General features: G+C 40.2%; 1 protein-coding gene and 1 long non-coding RNA gene across 4 annotated transcripts in view; one reads left to right on the top strand and one right to left on the bottom strand.

The window, feature by feature from the left end:
* Positions 1 to 15,321, bottom strand: part of LOC117943334 — a 17,657-nt gene extending 2,336 nt beyond the window's left edge. Inside the window, exons 1-2 of the long non-coding RNA XR_004656339.1 lie at positions 15,217 to 15,321; positions 12,995 to 12,997 (exon numbers count right to left, since the gene is read on the bottom strand). This is a non-coding gene — a long non-coding RNA (uncharacterized LOC117943334). The remainder of the gene's footprint in view (positions 1 to 12,994; positions 12,998 to 15,216) is intronic.
* LOC117943332 (ras-related protein Rap-1A-like) overlaps positions 1 to 16,038 on the top strand; it is a 22,870-nt gene extending 6,832 nt beyond the window's left edge. For 2 of the 3 annotated variants that reach the window (XM_034869411.1, XM_034869413.1), the window contains exons 2-8: positions 632 to 720; positions 1,068 to 1,136; positions 1,446 to 1,502; positions 2,392 to 2,532; positions 7,545 to 7,688; positions 8,080 to 8,209; positions 15,043 to 16,038. In XM_034869411.1, the coding sequence (XP_034725302.1) occupies positions 664 to 720; positions 1,068 to 1,136; positions 1,446 to 1,502; positions 2,392 to 2,532; positions 7,545 to 7,688; positions 8,080 to 8,169 (558 nt within the window). In that variant the 5' untranslated portion in view covers positions 632 to 663 and the 3' untranslated portion in view covers positions 8,170 to 8,209; positions 15,043 to 16,038. Of the gene's footprint in view, positions 1 to 626; positions 721 to 1,067; positions 1,137 to 1,445; positions 1,503 to 2,391; positions 2,533 to 7,544; positions 7,689 to 8,079; positions 8,210 to 15,042 lie in introns of all 3 variants that reach the window. The other variant, XM_034869412.1, reaches the window with a different exon arrangement.
* The last annotated feature ends 4,553 nt before the right edge of the window (positions 16,039 to 20,591 follow it).

Raw genomic sequence — 20,591 nt, forward strand, 5'->3', positions numbered from 1 at the left:
AACCAGCCACAACTAATCTTCAGTGTAGCAGTCTCGTAGTAACCCACTTGGCTAACCCAACTGACTTCACGCCACAGTGTGTGCCAATGATTTGAAGACTCTGCATCCCTAAAGGGATATTCCAGTGATTTCACAATTTCCTCCCCATCACACTTTCCACTCCCCTCAGCTGTTTTCTGTCATTAGTCAAAAACACTGAAACTATGTTGCTTGTTGTACAACAGCAAGAATGAGTGAGTGACTAAAATATCTGTCAGCAGGGTGAGTTTTGGTGTGATGATTGTGTCATTAGGAGGAATATTTGCCAGCTCAATGTATCGCCTCCCCTTCAGTTCCCTTTAGTCCCCCCTACACTCATACACACCACAGCTGGTTTGTGTTAGAGAGAGGGTCACATACTCTTAACCTCCTCCACCCTGAATCGGATCCACTTATGGGTGTTCCCTCCATTGTTGTGCTGCTTCTTGTCCATGACCTCCAGAAATGACTAGAAATTCGTGGAAAAACTCCGACCAGACTGGGAAAATTACTTTGTTTCGCTTAGAAAGTTAGATCTTGATTTTTATCTATTTTTACACCTGTTTTTATCTTGTCTCTCCCATTTTTGCCTTTCCCTATTTGTCCAGTACAGACTGTTGGGCTGCCCGGTGAAGCAAACCCGCCATGCGTGAATACAAGCTAGTGGTGTTAGGCTCTGGAGGTGTGGGCAAGTCCGCTCTGGTGAGTATTCCCCTCTGAACCACAACAAAATGTTAACAATCTACGGTAGAACTTCAGACATTACCACAGAATAATGAATACCACATAAATACATGTGGCAGGGCACCTTTTAATATGGCACTAGACTCTTTAATTTGCATATGCATATAAAGTGAATCAGACTTTTTCTTGTATCCTGGCTGGTCTGAACAGCAACATCATCAACATCCTCTCCTTCAATGCCCGGCCGACTTGTTGTAACGACACAGCAAGGACACATGGCACTTTTGCCACTCTAGATGTTTTGTTCTCATGGCCGGGAAGACACATTGACCTGACATTGGCTTGCTCTGTATCTTTTCTTACAGACAGTTCAGTTTGTACAGGGAATCTTTGTGGAAAAATATGACCCTACAATAGAAGACTCGTACAGAAAGGTGAGTGTCCCTAGAGGGGGGAGAGGGGGAGGCAGAGTGCTGGATAGGAATGAGCTGATTGTTAGCAGCTGCTCTGCAGCTCCCCGTCATCATATTGTGCTCTTTTTCAGTTAACTTTCTTATTGTCTATTTCTCTCCTGTCCTTATTTATATCTGTCTTTACATTTATTGTGTCCAGCTTCGATCTCGTCTCTTCCACTGTGTTAGTTGTCTATCTTGGTTTGTATTGTATGAAGTATTTTAAACATGGAATATGATGTGCCTGCCCATTGACCATGACATTATCTGTTCCATTGTTCTCTCTTACAGCAAGTGGAGGTAGATGGGCAGCAATGTATGCTTGAAATTCTTGACACAGCAGGCACAGTAAGTGAACTCTACACCACCAAAACCTCTTTTGATACCATATGTTATTGTGTATAAGGACCCTCAAGTTCCTGTATTGATCACATTGAGGAAATCTCAAAACATAAAAAAAAAAAATGTTGAACTAGAATTGCATTCAAACATTTTACCAGCTGATATGCCATGTAGTAATGGCATGTTATAAGTTTTTCCCTTACATATAAGTAGCATGCCCTACCTGATATTTTGTAACGACATTCATCCTACTCACTCTGTCCACTTGTTCCCTAACGTCACCATAAAGTTTACATTTGTGTATTTGAGTGTAATTTCTCAACAACTTTTGGATTGCCATGATATAATTTAGATTTATTTGGTGCAGATTTTTCTGTATCCAATAAATATTTTTACTGATTGCCTAACATTTCATCTAGTTTAATCATAAGTTTAGTCATAACTAAAACTTTGGTTTATTACCAAATAACTGCTTAACGTTGGCATGCTGTGAGGATTTAGCTCAAAGGCACAACAGTCACAGCATGGCTGCAGACTGTCTTGTTCACGTGGGAATAGATCTGTCTTTTGCCCAGAACCACAAGTATTCTTGAAGACTGTGTAGGAGAGCGTAATTGTAGGTATGTTGATGGTGCAGAAGCAACATACATGTTCATTCTTGTTTCTAGTAGAAAGGGTGCTGATAGTCTACCCACATGCTATGCAAAGACTTGACAGAGATCCAATTCCACTGCACCATATCTGTTACTGAATCTCAGGTCACACCATTGGGATTTCTTGTTATGTTATTGTGTAACAGACATTTACAATAAATGTTCAACAGTTTATAAAATGCCAGAGAACATATGACAGAGCTAATAGCCTGTCGTTCGTCTTTATTTTTCCCGCTTTTTAGGAGCAGTTCACAGCAATGAGGGACTTGTACATGAAGAACGGCCAAGGCTTCGCCCTGGTATACTCCATCACAGCACAGTCCACCTTTAACGACCTCCAGGACCTGAGAGAACAGATTCTACGAGTAAAGGACACAGAGGATGTAAGTAAACAGTATGAGCTCATAGGGCTGATTTTAGGCAAGCGCTTTTGCCATAGTCTACCTAAGTGGCCTGAAGTCTATACTTGTATGCTGGTGTGTCTGCGTTGTTCTAGCGTATCCTTTAAAGAGAATATCAGAGCTGGCGTGTGTATGTGTTGGTATTGTGTGACAGCAATTGGCTTCGGGCCGAGTACCGACTCTAGAGGAATAGTTTGAGAAACAAAGTGTCTATCCCCTTTTTTCTTTTTCTTATCAGTCGGAAAGCTGTAGCCGGAAAAGTTAACCCTAACCTTGATTTCATTTTAGGATTATTGATTGGGGCTTTTAATGGCCTTTAATTGACAGGATAGCTTGGAGACAAGAAAGGGTAGAGATGGGGGGGGGGTGACATGCAGAAAAGGGCCACGGGTTGGATTCGAACCCGGGCGCAATGTCTCATCCTACATTAGGCGCACAATCAACCGGGTGAGCCAGAAGTTGCCCTATGAGTTCATGTTGTTTACGGAGAAGAAGATCCCAGGAATGAGCAGGTGGAAATGCGATGCTGCCAAGCCGACCAATCACAGTTTTTCACACATTTTTGGAGAGGTGCGCGTCAGGCTACAGCAGATGGTCTGTATCTTCATGTACGTACCTACAGCTTTGATTTAACACAGGAGCGTAAATTAGCCTTTAGGCTCATAAGAAAGTTTACATCAGCTCTTCCACATCGTCACAGAACTTTTTCTCATTTTATTTGTATTAATTATTTGTTAATATATTATATAGCATATTATTTTTATTTTATGCCATGTTTTGAACGGGTCATAGAAACACAGATGGTGGAACGGTACAAGTACCAGCACCCCACTTCTTTGTTCTCAGCCACCTACGTTGTTCATCCCGATTGCACTGTTGCTATGGATACCATTCAACACTGTGATCACTGCATTGTAGAACATTGATTACAAATTTGTATTCCCTCGATATAATGCACATGGGGTCATAGCGTAATTTCTTTGTTGCAAAGGGAAAACAATAAGAAAGCACTTAGTGAAACTTGTGTACTCTACAAAGCCAAGCATGAGCTTATATCAGCATCACGTGGGTCTCTCTGGCTTGATTACTTCATGTGTGTTTGACATGGACACCGAGCCAAAGTCCCAAACCAAGCAAAGAGTCTCGTAACAAGTAGGAAATGTCTTGGTCTCACTAGTGCATGGTCAACCCTCAGTCTTGCTTTTTACACACGTTTCTTTTTTTCTTCTCTCTCTCTCTGGTAAATAGTGAGGCTGTAGAGTAAGCCCTCCATCCCCTCTCTGCTAGGGCAGATAATGCGTCAGCAGGATCTCAGATGCCCTTTTTTGGTGATCTCTGGAGGGAATGAATGTTACCATAACCATCTCTCTCTCTCTCTCACTTTTTCCTTTGATCACTCTCTCCCTCTCTGTTCCCTGTCAACCATCTAAAAGCCCCTCTGCAGCTTGGTGCTCTTTTCCGTTACATCTTTGTGTTAGTCCTTCTCTTTCTCCTCTTGCTCCCCTTCCTCTATATCTGTGCCAGCATACTCCTGTTGCTCTGAGACCCCCCCCCCCCCTTCTCGATGGCTTGCCTTGTGGTTGTGCTTGTGGTTACTGTGGTCTGGCAATCGGTGCAGGTCATTGGACTGTCAGGGATGATGTGCAAGGAAAGCTTCAGCTCATCAAAAACACACTGCATTGTGAGGCTGTGGTACGTTATGAGAGCCTACGTGGTTGGGGATCTGAGGTTAGCCTCAGGCTAGCGGATGGATTGCAGGATCAGTGGCTCCTCAACGTGCAAGAAAACAGTTGATGTCCCTTTTTTCTTTAACTGTGTTTTCTTTGTACATACCCCTAGTTTGTGCATATCTGGCTACAACGGCCACTCTGTCAGCTATCGGTCCACATGTGATTTATCACTATGATGACCGTGGCATCTGTTTATCTTTCTTTGCCCCTTGCAGGAATGTAAGGGGCACCAAAGGAAATGCTTAAAATGCTTTATTTTTTCCATCCAATAGGACAGATTTATTTATTTGGCTTTCAAGCTATTGCTAAAGCACACATTCTAGTTGCTGTCGCAGCTGTTCTCATTCTCAACTCTTCCACGCACCATTTACTGCGAAGCTGGCTAAATGTACAGAAGCACTTGCTATTGCCAAGCTCAATTATCAAGCCCTTTTAATGACTGTACATTAAACACAGTAGGGCCAAATTCCATCTCCTTAAAAAAATTGTTGGGAGAGAAGAATAAAGTGAGTGAGCAGTCGCCAGTGTATTAAAAGCTCACTCCCCTTACTTACTTCCACAGTTCTTATGTAAGAGAGGTCTTGTGACTTTTCCCGGCCATCTCCGTCTCTGCTTATGTGGCTCGGATGGTCCTAATGCCTGACTCCATGCTTGTGACTGACTGCTCCATTTGGAACGACTGGCTCCATTTATTTGTTTAAGCTACTCTATACTCTCCTGTTCTGTGTTCCACAATCCAATGTCTAGCATGCCATTGTGGGCGGGACAGGGCATGTGTGCGTGTGTGTGAGTGTGTAATGTTAACTGGGTCTGAACAGATTCTCTGTGGGCTGCCTGGATTCCTAAAGCAGTCTAATGCTGCCTTGTGTGCTGCTGACACTGAACATTTTTTCTTCCCTGCTTAACTCCATACTACCGTCCCCTCTCTCCATCCTTTTCATCCCAGCTTGGCTCAGAGTTTGTGTTAGGAGGGCATACCACTGGTTCTCCCAGGACTCATGGGAGAAGTGGCATTCGGCAGTCCAGTGCGAGGGCTTGTTTGGATATCAAACATCAATCATCATCCTCCGTGGGGTTTAATCTAAACATCACAGTTTCCTGTCGTCTGCCCAACAGCCCAGAAAGACGAAGAGGAAGAAAAGACAAAAGGACCGTGGAATATTCATCCCATGCCTTCAAAAGTATTACATTTTCTGGATGAGCATGGCTGTCAAAACAACCTCTCACTTGTGAGCTTAAGTTAGAGCATGACAGAGCACTACCGTGTTGCTTAGACCTATCTTTTTTTTTTTTTCCAGACCGCAAGACAGGTCTGGGTGCCATTTTTAGACAAGAGAGCCAAGGCAGGATTTCCCATGCATGGATTTATTTGTTGCAATCGCTCCACAAATAGATTTCCCCAGCTGATGTATTATTGGCGCCTGTTGTCCTGCCTGCTGAATGTCCCACTATTTGATTGTGTCTCTCGCTTGTTAAGCTGCCCCACAAACCCAAATATCCTGTGAACCCCTGAAAAACTGAGACAAAATACAGAGTTCTTCTGAAAACTTTAGTCTTGATTCTCTTTCTGGTGGTCTAGTAAAGTTGAAAGAAAATGAGTGCAATCCACACACACAGTCCCACATTATCATGTAATTCCAACAGCCAGAGCCTGGAATCCAGCTGAAATGTTCGAAAACATTCAGGAAGGAAAGCGATGTTATCCCAGCTGGGCGGGGCTGCCATGACTTCCTCCGGGCCAGCGTGCTCCCTAGATAGACGGTCAGGAAACAGCAGGCAGGATGAGACGCATCCCGACACCCTGACTGCCCCGACTCTGCCCACTGTGACAGTTGGGGATGAAGTTTTGTCCAGAATATTTTCTCTTCCTCAGAGTTTTTTTTTATTTTATTTTTTACCTTGGTTATTAAAACACTTGACTTGGGGCACAAAAGAGGAAGTGTTGGGTATTTGGGAGATTCCAAAACCAGCTGCACATGTCAGTGGTTATGTTTTCTGGTTGTGTTTTTCGGTTTAGGATTTCTTTTCAAACAAAAATCAAGTAAGAAAAATGTAACTGCATTCATTGCAAGTTCATATTGCTTTGTTAATATCCTTTGTCACTGTTATGTAACATTAATGATTTTTTGCCCTCGCACAGGGGTAGATTGATTTCCTTGACTGTCTTTGTGACCCTGTAATTCTTCAAATTGAAATTTAATGGACTCCTTAGATGTTAATAAGCTTTTCTCCACTCTTGGACTTTGCTGATACACATGAGTTCAGCATTTGTTGACAAATATTGTCCTGTTATTACTCTCACTTCGTTCCAGTCCCAATGTCCGTCCTTGGTAAACGTAAATGTCACCAGTGTGCTCAGCAAAGATGTGTGAGTGGGGTTGGTCCTATATGGTTTGAATTGTTGTTGTTCTTTCAAGGGGTAGGCAGCACCCTGTATAAAGTAATTGGTTTATTGGACATACTAATATGTTCAGGCAACAAGATGCCACTCAAAGCTTTGTCTACAGAAGGACAGCAGTCACTGCCGAGCCAGTTAATTCAGATCTCTTTCAATCAGTTGGCATTGCATCTGGTCTTGATATTGCACATTTTCTCTTTGAGCCAATATTCAAGATTTATGAAGAATTTTTGGCATTTCACACACATTTTGCATCGCAACTTAAAAATGCACATTAAAGCAGGTGAATACAATGCACTTGGACAATTGTGTTAAACACTTTTTTTTTAATGTGTTCTAAGTTGTATCTTTTTTTTAATTTTTTTTTTATTTTTTATATCCATACTCAAACTGTATTGGCACTAGTGTCAAACATTTAAAATGCCACCCTGCTTTAACTCTCACTGTCCCACCAACATTTTTTCATCTCCTATGTTCTGTCAAAACTCCCTACTTAAAAAATAAAATAAAAAATCTTAGTTCTATCGTCTAACTCCTCTTCCTAATTGTTCCTCTTTGCTTCTCCCTACTTTGCTCTATTTTTTTTTTCCGGGCTTACCACTTAAAATAATGCCAGAAACATTGGTGTTTGATTAGCATTTTTCATTGCTTCAAATCTGTTTTTTTATCTAGGCGATGACTATATCTTATGTATTGATGTAGTCATCTACCACCAATGTTGTACAAATGAACTATTTTTAAAAGGGTGAATGATGAATTTTGGTTTCATGTACAAAGTCAAGTCTAGTTCATTTTTATAACCTGAATCACAAACTTGCCTTAAAGGGTTTTATACTTCATATTCTTATTTTTTTGCCTGTCCTCAGGTGCCGATGATCTTGGTGGGCAACAAGTGCGACCTGGAGGATGAGCGTGTGGTGGGAAAGGAACAGGGCCAGAACCTGGCCAGACAGTGGAACCACTGTGCCTTTTTAGAGTCCTCTGCTAAGTCAAAGATCAACGTCCTCGATGTGAGTACATCCCAAAACAAACCTCTGGTGAATGTGCCCACATCGGAAACGACTAGTCCTCAAAGACCAGCCCCAATATTACATCTATCTCTTAAGGAATTATTTAAATGCTGACCTATTTGTAAGAGTGAATTTATCAGATTTTTTTTGTTAACAAAGACAAGTATGGTTTATTCAAGATGCAGGTGGTAATGAGCTTAGCGTGATTATACTCTCTACTCAGTACTGCCCTCTTCACAAACCAACTGTGTGTAAACGGCGGTATCCATCCATTTAGGGATGAGGCTTCAAATGCTAAAGGTGCCACAGTGTGTTTAGGACCTGCCCTGTGCGAAAGACGAATGCTTGTTAAACCATTGACTGTTTTCTCTTTTTGTTATGTCTTTCTTAGATCTTCTATGACCTGGTCAGACAGATAAATAGGAAAACGCCAGTGGAAAAGAAGAAGGCGAAAAAGAAATCCAACTGTGTCCTGCTCTAAAGTCTCCCCTCCAGCCCCTGCAGCAGCAGCTCTGAGCCAGGTGTGTATGTCTAGAATGTGGTACCACATTGTCACATAGTGGAAGTCATAAGGACCTAGCAGCTTACCTATTCATGAGGTCATGATGGAGAGGCAGTCTGTCGGGTTAATTATTGTTACACAATAGATGCACAATTATGCATCTTGGATGTTGCATCTTACATCAGTTGCAGTTATCATCAGTATATTACGGGGTTGTTTGCATGCAGTAAAGAAGAGGCAAATTAATCTGTATAGCCAAATATTGCACTGTGTCAATGGTGGCTACTGTTCTTATGCTTTCTAATGGAGGACTTGAGCACATAAGGAAAATTGAAGAAACCTTGTGAGGTGCATTTCAGAGGGAGATCCCCCCTCCAAGCAAATACTATGGGTGGAAAATGATAAAGATATAATAAAAAATAAAAAAAAGATTCTTTAGAAAATTAAGTTAACTTGCTTGGTCAACAGGGTCAGTTTATTCCAAAGAAGAACTTACTTTTCACAGTAATACCTGACCTGGATTTATCTTACTGGACAGGACCGCTCAAATATGAAAGGGTAGAGAAAAGGGGAAGAATCTGGCACAGGTCGGACTTGAATCCTGGACCCTCTACGTCGAGGAATAAGCTCTATATATGTGCACCTGCTCTATAAACTGAGCTAACCAGCAACAGGACCCAGTATATGTTAACATGTACTATATATATTAGAGCTGGGCAGTGTAATCGCATAATTTCCGTGATTAATGGAAAAATGAAATGATGAATTCAAAAGTAGTGTATATAGTGCAATTATTTTTTTTAAATGTTTTGCCATATAAACAAAAGTACCGTAACATTTGTTCTGCAAAAACTTACCAGCATTTTGTTTATAAAGTAGCAGTTAAATAAAAATATTTAGTGTACATCTCAACTTAAACGTAATGTATTTATCATGTCCAGAGATGAATTCCATCTGGTTGGAACGTGTTGCATAAGCGTCTCCTTATGTACACGTTGTTCTGTTGTTGCTCTAACTCTCCAGCACTTGCTGGACTGGGTTTAGTGCCCCACAACTTTTCTGCACTTTGCAAGGACACTGTCCAACGCACTGTTAAGCAGAGACGCTGTGGCAGAAGGCTCACAGCAGCGATCAGATTTCCTATCTATTCGTACTATCTGTGCTAACTGCGGGGACTTTATTTGACACATTCCACTGCTGTGCAACTTCAATAAGTGTCCCGCGCATGTTTCAGCATAATCTTTCTCCTCTGTTTTCATTACAGTCATAGCATGTGAATGCAGCGCCCACTTTTCATCAGTATAATGCACTGTAACTCCGAGATAATTATGGTTACCCAGTGAGTCCAGTAGTCCCCAGTGGGTCCAGTAGTCCCCAGTAAGAGAAACAGCGGGTGTATGTTGTAGCGTGGTTGCTGGTGCAGTCGTTTCCTTTTCATTCAACTGGGAGTCTGATGGTGTGTGTTGAGGGAATCTCATACATGCTGTCGTCGTTGCGATTCTCAGACCGATGTCCTCCACAACCCTAATGGGCCTGCAGTCTGTAGCTATCCACGTAACTGTGGCATTTGTTAGCTTCTGTTGCCTTTGTTTATCTCTACTTACCCACACGCTGCATCTAACGTAGCCTGCCGAAGCCTCGCGCCACTGTCTGTTTCGTTAAATGATTTGCTGGTATCAACTTTCAAAGTGATATTTCAGACTGGAAGTACTACGGTGATAAGAAAATTCAGCTTTGCAGTATTTACAAAGCCTGTGAGCAACAAACTTTTACAATAATAAAGAAATAATAACAACTGCGTTATTGCGCGATAAAAAAAATTGTCGGCGTAAATTAATTAAGTAGTTAACGCGATAATAACGCGTTAACTTGCTCAGCCCTAATATATATATTTTTTATCGCATTGCAATAAACATATTGCGAAAGGCTGCGACATATCGCCAAAGATACTGAGAAAACTGCACTTTAAAATGTAACACATTGTTGTTGTTTTTTAGTTAACTTTGTTAAATAAAGGTGTTAGAAAGGGTTACTTTTCATTTGTTTTAAATTCAACAATGTGTTGTATTTAGAGGAATACTGAAAGCAGCAGAAATGCAGAACTTTATTTATTGCAAGTTATATTGTTATCGTGATATTCAAGAACATTATCGCGTATGGCATATTTTCCTCATATTATGCATCCCTAGTTAAACCTTGTCTTTGTCCGAAAGAAAGAACTATTCCACATGACAACTGATCAGTCAGACATTTGTTTCTTAAGTTGTATGTAATGGAAATGTCTTGTCACTTTCTCAAAATGACTGCAGTTGTCATCATGTGGCAATGAATAGCATTTCTTTGATGCTTATTAGTTACAGATCCAATAAATGTTTCGGGGCAGGCTGACACCCCCTGAGTCGGCCTTCAAAAGTGTAAAGTGCTTTCATTGGCAATTTCTTTCTTCATTGCTGTTGAATGAATGAGTCACTGTATGATGGCTGGAATTAAACATGGACCTCAGCAGACTGCAGCAGCTGGTTAGGTCTGAGGAAATCCGGATCTGTCATCAGGTTGTTTCCCAGGAAAAACAGAATCGCTTCTTCTTTTTTCATGTTTATTCACAGTATTTTTTTACAGTGTGGCCGGAAACTGGTAATGAGGAAGTCTGACAAGAGACATGAGCTGTAAACCAGGCTGCTGATACCCGTCAATCCCTCCAAACGGAGAAGCTAGACTACTAATTTTAGACTGGCCTTTACTGGTATTTACTGTTATTTACTGTATGTGAGGCAATAATTAATCTTTAGCCATACGAGGTGTTGGATTGTAGCTTGTCAGTACATTGGAGCTACCATTCCTGTTTTGTAAACATTGCCTTGCCTGCCTAATTGTAAGGACATTTTTCTAGACATGTTAAGACATGTTATTTTAGCTTGAAGGTTGTCAATTTCAAAACAAAATCTTCTGTCACTGATTTACTGGAGAATCAGCTATGAAACTATTATAAATACATTTATAACCAGGTATCATATGTCTTTTGTTGATAATTTAGGAAGTTAAATGCCTGATCAAATCAATGTACCTCCACATTGGTGCAAGGTTCCTATAATGCCAAAATTACCATAAAGCTTATAGATTTGCAACAATGACCTTTTTAAAGTAGTAAAGCTATAGCTACCTGGTATGAGCGGGACAAATCTCTATTATCTTGCAGTATGTATCATCATAATGGCCAATTGTAATTTAAGCTGCTGGTCACTTTAACCCTAAACCCACTGTAGGTCAGAGGTTGCTATGAGCTCCTGATAAGATTTAACCCACAGACTTAGAAAGTCACTGTTGGAATGTTTCCACCCTGATGTGGAAAGTTTCCTTTAAAAGATGAGTTTAGGTTCAGTCAGTTGAGCAAATCTTGTGAGATCTCATTATGTGTGTCCAGCCTCACGGGGAGATTACTTAGTTGGGCCTCCAGTATTTCCAAACAATAAAGGTTTGAGCCTTAAGGGGTCACTATGCTTGGAAAGAACTGTTCCCCATGGCCACTCTCCAAGGCAGGGTGTAGAGCAGTGTCTCTTTAAGGCATTGATAGTGTTGCACACTTAAAGTGAAGATGTAGTTGTGTGAAGAATAAAAAGAGAGCTTGACCAAAAAGTTCAAGCCGTGTCTGGGAGTGTGATTTTTTTTTTTCTTTTTTTTTTTCTTCTTTTTTTTGGGGGGGGGATTGTCAGTAGAAAATTACAAATATTCTAACTAAGGCCTCAACATTGTTGATGATACAGGAGGCCTGAATTCAGTTTGACAGCCACTGTGTTAGGTCAGTGAAACTAATGTCCAGCAGGGTGGCAAGATGACGAGAGACTTTGTCCTTAAACTGGAGGACTTCACTACAAGTCATTTCTGTGGTTGTCAACCATGTTGCAGTGTCCTGGATGCTGACTCTTTACCATGTTTAGAGCTACAGTCCTGTAGTTTACCCCTTTTCTTTGAGTGGACAAATAATTTCTATAAAAGTATCACATAGTCATAACTATATTCTCTACTGACGGTATCAAACATCTTTTCTGCTGAATCTCTTGTAGTGTTTCTGGATCGGTACTGCTGCAGGCGAGAGAGACTATTGCCTTTGATGTGATCAATTTATTTATCCCCTCAAATCTGTCGTCAGCACCTCCAAAAGCATACACGGCAGTCAATATCAAAACCGATGAGTAATGCATTCTATACTGGACGGTGGGATCTTTGTGCAGTGGGCTAGCATTAAATAAACAGCATAAACCGTTCATTAAAAATGTATAGATGTAACATAAAAACGTGCGGTTTGGTGTCAGTAATGGGTTCTCTTTGTTGTTTAGTAATTAAAATGGGTGTAGCTGAACAACTTACAGTTTACAAGAGTTTTCAACAGCTTTGGTTAGAGTAAAGTTTCTCAGAATGTCTTACATTCACTCTCAACACATTTTGGGCAGTGTTGTCAGAACAAAACATCATTATTGCCAAACCAGCCAGCAGGAGAGATTCTAAATCTACCTTCACTTTTAACTAGCAGGGCGGGAGGGAAATAAAAAACTTTGATGTAACAGATAGCATGGGATTAATGAAACAGACAGTACCATTGTGGCCGGCCCAGACATCAGGGCCACTAAACCACCCACTGCGTTCCTTGTCTGAATCCATCTGTGTTGGTCAGTTAGTGGTCCAGTGTGTGAGTGGGCCCTGGGGTGGTGTCTGACTTGCCCCCCCCCAACCTTTTTACACACTGGCCAGCCCAATGAACCAAAACTAATGGGATTACAGCCCCACTGTTCCACTGCTCACAACACACAAGCTCGGAGAGGGAGAACAGTGCCAGCCTCGCACAGGACAGAGAGAGAGTTAATGGGACATTTCACTTTGTACAATATGGGCATTTTCCAGTTAGCTGACCTTATGAGCCGCCAGTCTCAGATTTTAGCTCTCTCTATAGTCACTGGTAGTCTGACAGAAACCTGCAGGGAGCTCATATCTGAAATGATGGTATTTTGATTCTTAAGGTGCAGACTATTAATATTTGCAGTTCTGTAGACTTTTTAAACCTGGAATTTGTTGAACATGCTGCATACAGTGTGTCTTTAAAGATCTAGTGTAACTACTGTGTATATATTTGAGAGAAATTTGGCCATACCTTACAGGCGTCTTTTCAGACTCTTTTGGGCACCCACAGCAAAGGGGCCTTCTTTCTCGTTGCTTAACTGCAGTGTTGAGTCAGATGTGCTCATATGTTTTATCACCGCAATACGTGACTTTGCCATTAGAGTTTATAGACTTTGTAATTAAGCTCTGGGTTGTCTTTCAAACTTCGAAATCTGGAAGTTATCTTGAATGTAACTTCAGCTGAGAGTGTTGTATGTAACTCTCTATAACAGACTTCACAATAAGCTCTTCCACAGTAGCAAAAGCACGGGGGAAAACCACTGACATTAGTTATGGCTACATTTCAAGTGCCCCAGTTGGTCGTGCCGGTGATCTGAAGTAGCATGTGTAATAACAGGGCCCTGGAACATTTAGTTAAAATGCAGCCATCGTTAAGCTTGTCCGTGCTTCGTATCTATCACAAGTCAACATGTTTGCTGTGAAAAATCTCTATTGGCTTATCTTCACCTTGGCTCCCTGAGACCAGTTAACTGCACTCACTGCCCAGTTCAATCAGAAGAGACTTAATTTAGACGGAACAATCCATTTTTATTCCAGTGCATGATAAAAAGAATTTTGGCAATGAGACCCCATTGTGAAGTGGTATATTTAGGGGGTATTGATAATATAATTAGATTGGGATATTTCCCCCTGGGCTCTAGACACTGGGGGTGAAGAAGAGAGTTGGCAGAAGGCCTGGATGATGGCATGCGGAGCACGACTGGGTGCTGATATTATGAACACTGGGGGTGAAGGGGTGAAGGATGGTTGCATCCATTTGTACTGAAAGGACAACTGAAAGCAGCAGAGAGAACAGATTTTTAAGTTTGGCAGCAGGGATGTGGTTGGCTAAGAGATTGTGGTTAGATCTGGTTGGACTATACAGTGTGAACGGCCCCAGAGTAGAAGCCAGAGAGAGAGAAGCAAAGAGAGATAAGAATGAATGAGTGAGTAAAGGGGGTCTTCGTGATTAAACTTTCACTAAGCTGGATCGTAGCATGCCCGCCACTCAAAGCCAGCTGAGGAAGCACTTGCAGGATTATTATCTGTGCTCCACCGTTAGGCTTTGCTTTTGGTAAAAACGTGAGGCCATTAGTTTGACCTAAAATAAAAGCACATTCATGAAGAGTATACAGGCAAGTTAATGTATTTAGAATCTGTTTAATCAATCATTTGTATGTTTAGTTACTTATTGTCCTTCAAACTCACTCAAATACACGTGTGGCATTGCTCAGCTAGCTCAATAATTAGTGCACATTTTATTTCAACATTAGTAATAATAACACTTAAAATGTATGCATGCTGAAGCCATAAGGTCATGAACTTCTTTTTTTATTGTGGGTGGTAGCACAGACCTTATGTCTTTTAAAAAAAAATTATATACATTATACAAATCCAAAATAGGGAAGATGTGTAGCTGCTGCCTTTTCTGGTAACTGACCCCACTTAATTAATGCTGGAAAGATTGTAAAGCCCCCTGAGGCACATTTGTGATATTTGACTTAATTTTAAAATAAGACCAACATGTTACTCCTAGCTCTATAAATGATTTTATTCTAGGTGGGTGGGTGTGGGTTTTCTCCTCCTACAGATGTTATGCCATTGACAGGCCACTGGAGGGAACTGACATTTTGTAGATGGAGTTTTGGAATTCCTAGTCAGGCTATGAAATGAGGACTTAACCACTGTGCTGTCTTGCAGAAATGCTGTAATGAAGAACTGTTGCCCTGATTGGAACGTGCCAGCATTCCAACTGCCCCTCCCCACCCCCTTCCCCTCCCTCCATCAGCCATAAACGGTGAATCAGCTGACTGAACTGCTCCTATCAAAGAAGAGGATGATCTACACCAGAGAGAGAGAATAAAGAGATGGAACACTCTGGTCTCTCACCTCTGAGGACCTCCTTCCTCTGTGTGTTTCAGTGTGAACCTGAACGAACAGTCTCCATTTTCTGCACCAACAAACACCACAAACTTATGATGATGATGATAAAAAGCCTCCTGAAAGTTTTAAAAAAAGTGTCCATGGGCCTCTTACATGGCCAGAGTGCAGCCCCCTTATTTTTTTTTTTTGACAGTTCAACAAAAAGAAAAATAACAGCGTTTAAAAGAAGGAAAACAAAGTTAAATCTTGGATTCAGTATTTTTCATCTTTTTCAATATCGTATTTGAAAGACATGGAAGTTGACCTCTTTTTAGTTGTACGATTATAAATATTCTTCAAATATGAGCATGAAAAAATGCGTCAGTTATTAAGTGTAGATGTTTTCCAGTGGAAGAGCGAGCATTTTTTTTTTTTTTATAGCCATACACCTATTCTCCATGCCTGTCATGTCAGTGATGATAGATAAAGGTCTACAATATGTATTATTTTTATTCTTTATTTCTTTGTTCGCCCTGTTGTTCATGGACTTCTCTTCTGCGAATATCTCTCTCTGATGTGACTTAATTTTATACTCAGTCACTGGGATTTCATAGCTCCCATAATATATTCTAATGCCATTTTTTTTGCATAATAATGTTTCAGAAAAAATGGGTCTTTTATAGAAGAAATATGGGGAAAATAAGGATTGATTTCTATGTCTCTTGAAGCTGAAATATATTATACTAAACCAACTCTAATAATGCTTCTTGTGTTTTTCTGTCAATGATGTTCCAGCTTTTATGGATTATTAAAGTACATTTTAGTACATTTTCATTATATTGGTCAATGTATTTTTGTGAATTAAACTTTTATCCAAAGCGGATTTGACTTATTTGAGAAGAGTGAAAATTAAAAGGTGTGTTTTGGAACAAAAATAGGTATTGCATATTTACATTTTGTTAGCTATTAAGTGTTCACTAATATTTATTTTTTTTACAGTGAAAACTGTTTATTGATCAACAGATGGCAGAGAGAAGGCAGTCTTGTATTACTGTATGTGCAATGTACAACTAGCCTATTTAGATGTATTATGCTCTACATATGCCTTACTTTTAATGTCCACTAGGTGTCAGTATATGAAAAGAAATGAAGACAGTGAGTTTCAGTAAGTTTGAAGCATACACCCCACTAGTTGTGTAATGTGGAATAATGGGACAATTAATTACAATAAAATTGCTGCATCTTTTTCATGATTTTTCTTTACACAAAAAAATTGTGTATTGGAAAGAAGGCTGATGGAAACTATAGAATTGAGCTGGTGCTTTTTACACTGAGCCCCAACAGCCTGGATTAATTTTAGTTTCTCACTTTAAAGACAGGATTTTCTGTAATCTTCCCTCACTGATTTCCAGTGCAAAGAAAAGCTGTAGGGATTTAAAAATTTGAATAGATGAAAGGTTGAATGCAATATTAAATTCAATGGGATTTTTGTTCACTGAAATAACTATTTTATTAAATATTTTTTTCTTGAATATTGACTTGTGAAGATCTCTTACAATTTAAAAGTTGAGTTCATAAGCAGTAAAACACCTTTATTCACACACAATCTGAGCTTCTACAGCCCTACTTTGTCTGGAATGACCAGTAGCTTAGAGTGGCTAAGGTTAGCTAATGTTGTGTTACACTATGCTTGAAGATTTGGAATTATCTTAAAAGGGTTACTTGTGGCCACAGTGGCTGCAGGTCATTATGAGTTATATAGTCTTGCTTTAAAGGTTATGGTTTTTAATTATTCCTCGGTCTATAAAATGTCACACAGTAAAAAGTCAAGTCTTGAAAAACTTGTTTTATCCAGCCAACAGCCGGAAACCTATACAGTAGATATGAGATTAACGATTAAGATAATGAAAGCAGCAAATCCTCACAATTTAGAAGTGGGAACTGGTAGTATTTTTTCTTGAAAGTTGACATGATTAATCAATTTTCAAAGTAGTTGATGAATTGACTAATTGTTTCAGCTCTAACATTGTGATATAGTATGTTTTCTGGTCAGTCAATTGAGAACCAGGAATTAGAGTTCATCATAGCACCGAGACAGCACTTGTGAAAATTACTAATGACCTCCTAATTGCATCAGACAAAGGATTTATCTTTGTACTGGTGTTATTAGATCTTAGTGCTGGATTTGATACCATTGACCATCATATTCTATTACAGAGATTGGAACGTTTAATTGGCATTAAAGGAACTGCTCTAAGATGGTTTAATTTTTATTTATCAGATCCATCTCAGTTTGTACACGTTATCGAGGAATTCTCCATGCACGCCAAAGTTATGTCATGGTGTCATGGTGTCCCGAAAGGATGTGTGCTCGGTCCAATCCTGTTCACTTTATATATGCTTCCTTTAGGCAATATTATACGGAAACACTCCATAAACTTTCATTGTTATGCAGATGATACTCAAATATATCTATCAATCAAGCCGGATGAAACTAATCAGTTAGCTAAACTTCAAATGTGCTTTCAAGATGTTAAAATCTGGATGACCTGTAATTTTCTAATGTTAAACTCAAACAAAGTTATTGTTCCGGGGCCCAAGCACCTCACATTGTCCAAAGAGATTATTACTCTGGATGGCATCACCCTGGCTCCAGCACCACTGTGAGGAATCTTGGAGTTATCTTTGATCAGGAAATGTCCTTTAATTCTCAAATAAAGCAAATTTCAAGTACCGCCTTTTTCACCCATGTAATACTCAAAAAATCAGGAATATCCTGTCTAAAAATGATGCAGAAAAACTAATCCATGCATTTGTTACTTCTAGGTTGGATAACTGAAATTCTCTATTGTCAGGCTGGTCCAAAAAGTCAATAAAGACTCTTCAGCTGATCTAGAATGCTGCAGCAGTTGTTCTGACAGGAGCCAGGAAAAGAGATCTCTCCTTCCTGTAAAATCCAGAATGGAATTTAAAATCCTTCTTCTCACCTACAGAGCTCTTCATGGTCAGGCACAATCTTATCTTAAAGAGCTCATAGTTCCGTACTACCCCACCAGAGCACTGAGCTCCCAGAATGCAGGGTTACTTGTGGTTCCTAGAGTCTCTAAAAGTAGAATGGGGGCCAGAGCGTTCAGCTATCAGGCTCCTCTCCTAAGGAACCAGGTTCCAGTCTGGGTTCAGGACGCAGACACCGTCTCCACATTTAAGAGTAGGCTTAAGACTTACCTCTTTGATAAAGCTTATAGTTAGGGCTGGCTCAGGAGAGTCCTGAACCATACCTTAGTTACGCCGCTATAGGTCTAGACTGCTGGGGGACTTTCCATGATGCACTGAGAACATCTCTCTTCCTCCTCTCCTTCTGTATGCAACCTCATTCCATTAATGCATGTTACTAACTCAACTTCTTCACTTTCCTGGAGTCTTGTGCTCTCTCGCCCCTCTCCTCTCTCCTCCTATCTCCTCCTGCAAGAGTTTCTGGCTCTTGATCTGTGGTTGGAGCCACCTGCTGCCTCCATGTTCCTGCTCGATACCCTCTGCCACAAATCTCCATGTCTCTCTCTGGATTACTTTTTGTGTCTCTGTGTCTCTCTGTCTCTGTCTCTGTCTCTTTCTCTCACCCCCAACCTGTCGAGGCAGATGACCGCCCACCCTTAGCCATGGTTCTTGTCGAGGTTTCTGCCTCTTAAAGGAAGTTTTTCCTTGCCTCTGTCGCCTAGTGCTTGCTCTTGGTGGGAATTGTTGGGTTTCTGTAAATAACATCACAGAGAACGGTCTAGACCTGCTCTTTATGAAAAGCGCAATGAGATAACAGTTGTTGTGATTTAGCGCTATATAAATAAAATTGAATTGAATTGAATTGAATCTAGTAAATTAAATACCTGACAAATGAAGGCATCTCACTGAGACAATAATTCTCAACTCATTGATTCACAACTTTGTCCATAGTAATCTAATACAGCCTGCAATATTAACTAGATATTTACCTCCGTAAAATGGTGTGGTAAATATATGTCATATTATGGTAGATATCTTAAAAGTCACCCTATTGCATGGTACATTCTGTAACCCCAACCACAATGCTCTGTGAAAATAACCAGGTATGAGAAGTTATTTTTAATTTTTTTTCCAGAGGCAAAAAGAAATGCTGCATCATCTAAGCTCCTAATTTCTCAGAGGGGGGCGTGTCAAGCAGAGGAGGACACTAAATGTCTGAGAACTGTGGAGAAGGGATTATAACGTGTGACTCACTTCATGTTCTTGTTTTTTTAACTCTTATCACCTACACTGCACCTTGATCGGGCCCTTAATCCCTTTAGTGTTTGAGGAGCGGAGTAATACCAAAACACTTTTGCATTCATTATCCTCTCTGTGACATAATGCCTGCTGTCATCCTTCAGACTCCCCCGGTCTGAGGTTTTTCAGCTTCTCCCGGTCCCCTCAGAAAAAGTAGGAAAGCTGTTTGGTACCGGGTGGGCTCGCGTCAAATCAAAGCACTCTCTTTCTGGATCTTATAAATTCTATTGGAGCTTTTATAAAAACATTGTATAATACATTTGATACATACTCTTCATACTTTTATGGACTTTGGTGTAGGACTGTTTTCATGATGTGGACCTTAGTGCAAATTTGGGGAATCCTAATGCTGCAGCAAACAATATTTTAGCGTGCTTCCAATCTTGTGGCAACAGTTTGGGGACAATATACAAAAACATTGAAATAATTTTGCAAAGTACATATTTGTATAGAATTTGCCATCATCAGATATAACCCTGCCTTGAACAGTGGTCTAAAATCATCTACTAAACTGCATTTGTTCACATGACGTTAAAAGCATTGGGTGTTGCTAAGTTTTGATGTTTTATCTTACAAGTCGATGACTAGATTAAGCAGACCTGTGACATCAGCAGCCCAAATGATGCAACTATGCAATCAATGGGTTTACCTGGTGTGTATTAGCTGACGTTTAGCTAACGTTAGCTCTTCATGAAGCTTTTAAAGTTAAATTGAAGGCATGGAACTGCAACAACGCCTCTGTCTTTTTTGGAGTAACTTTAGTTTTTTAGTTGTACCATCAGTGGATCTGCTATTTTCTAAAACTTGACTGGCTTCCATCCCATCCAACACCTTTGGGAATAACTGGATTGCTTATTGGCCAACAGCAGTTTCCAACCTCACTAATACTGACCTGAATGGAGAGTGGTGTTATATCAGCATATTAAAGTTCATGCTTTTGGAATGAGATGTTCAACAATCACATGTGAATTATCTCAACAACTATTAAATGGAATGCCATGCCAAGACGCTCATGTTTCCAAGAGGATGAATTTTGATAACTTTGGTGATCCTTTTGCTTTTCCTCTGGTTTTGTTTTCATGCCCTCAGGACAA

The sequence above is a fragment of the Etheostoma cragini genome, chromosome 4 (assembly GCF_013103735.1).
Source record: "Etheostoma cragini isolate CJK2018 chromosome 4, CSU_Ecrag_1.0, whole genome shotgun sequence".
Taxonomy (NCBI): Eukaryota; Metazoa; Chordata; class Actinopteri; order Perciformes; family Percidae; genus Etheostoma; species Etheostoma cragini.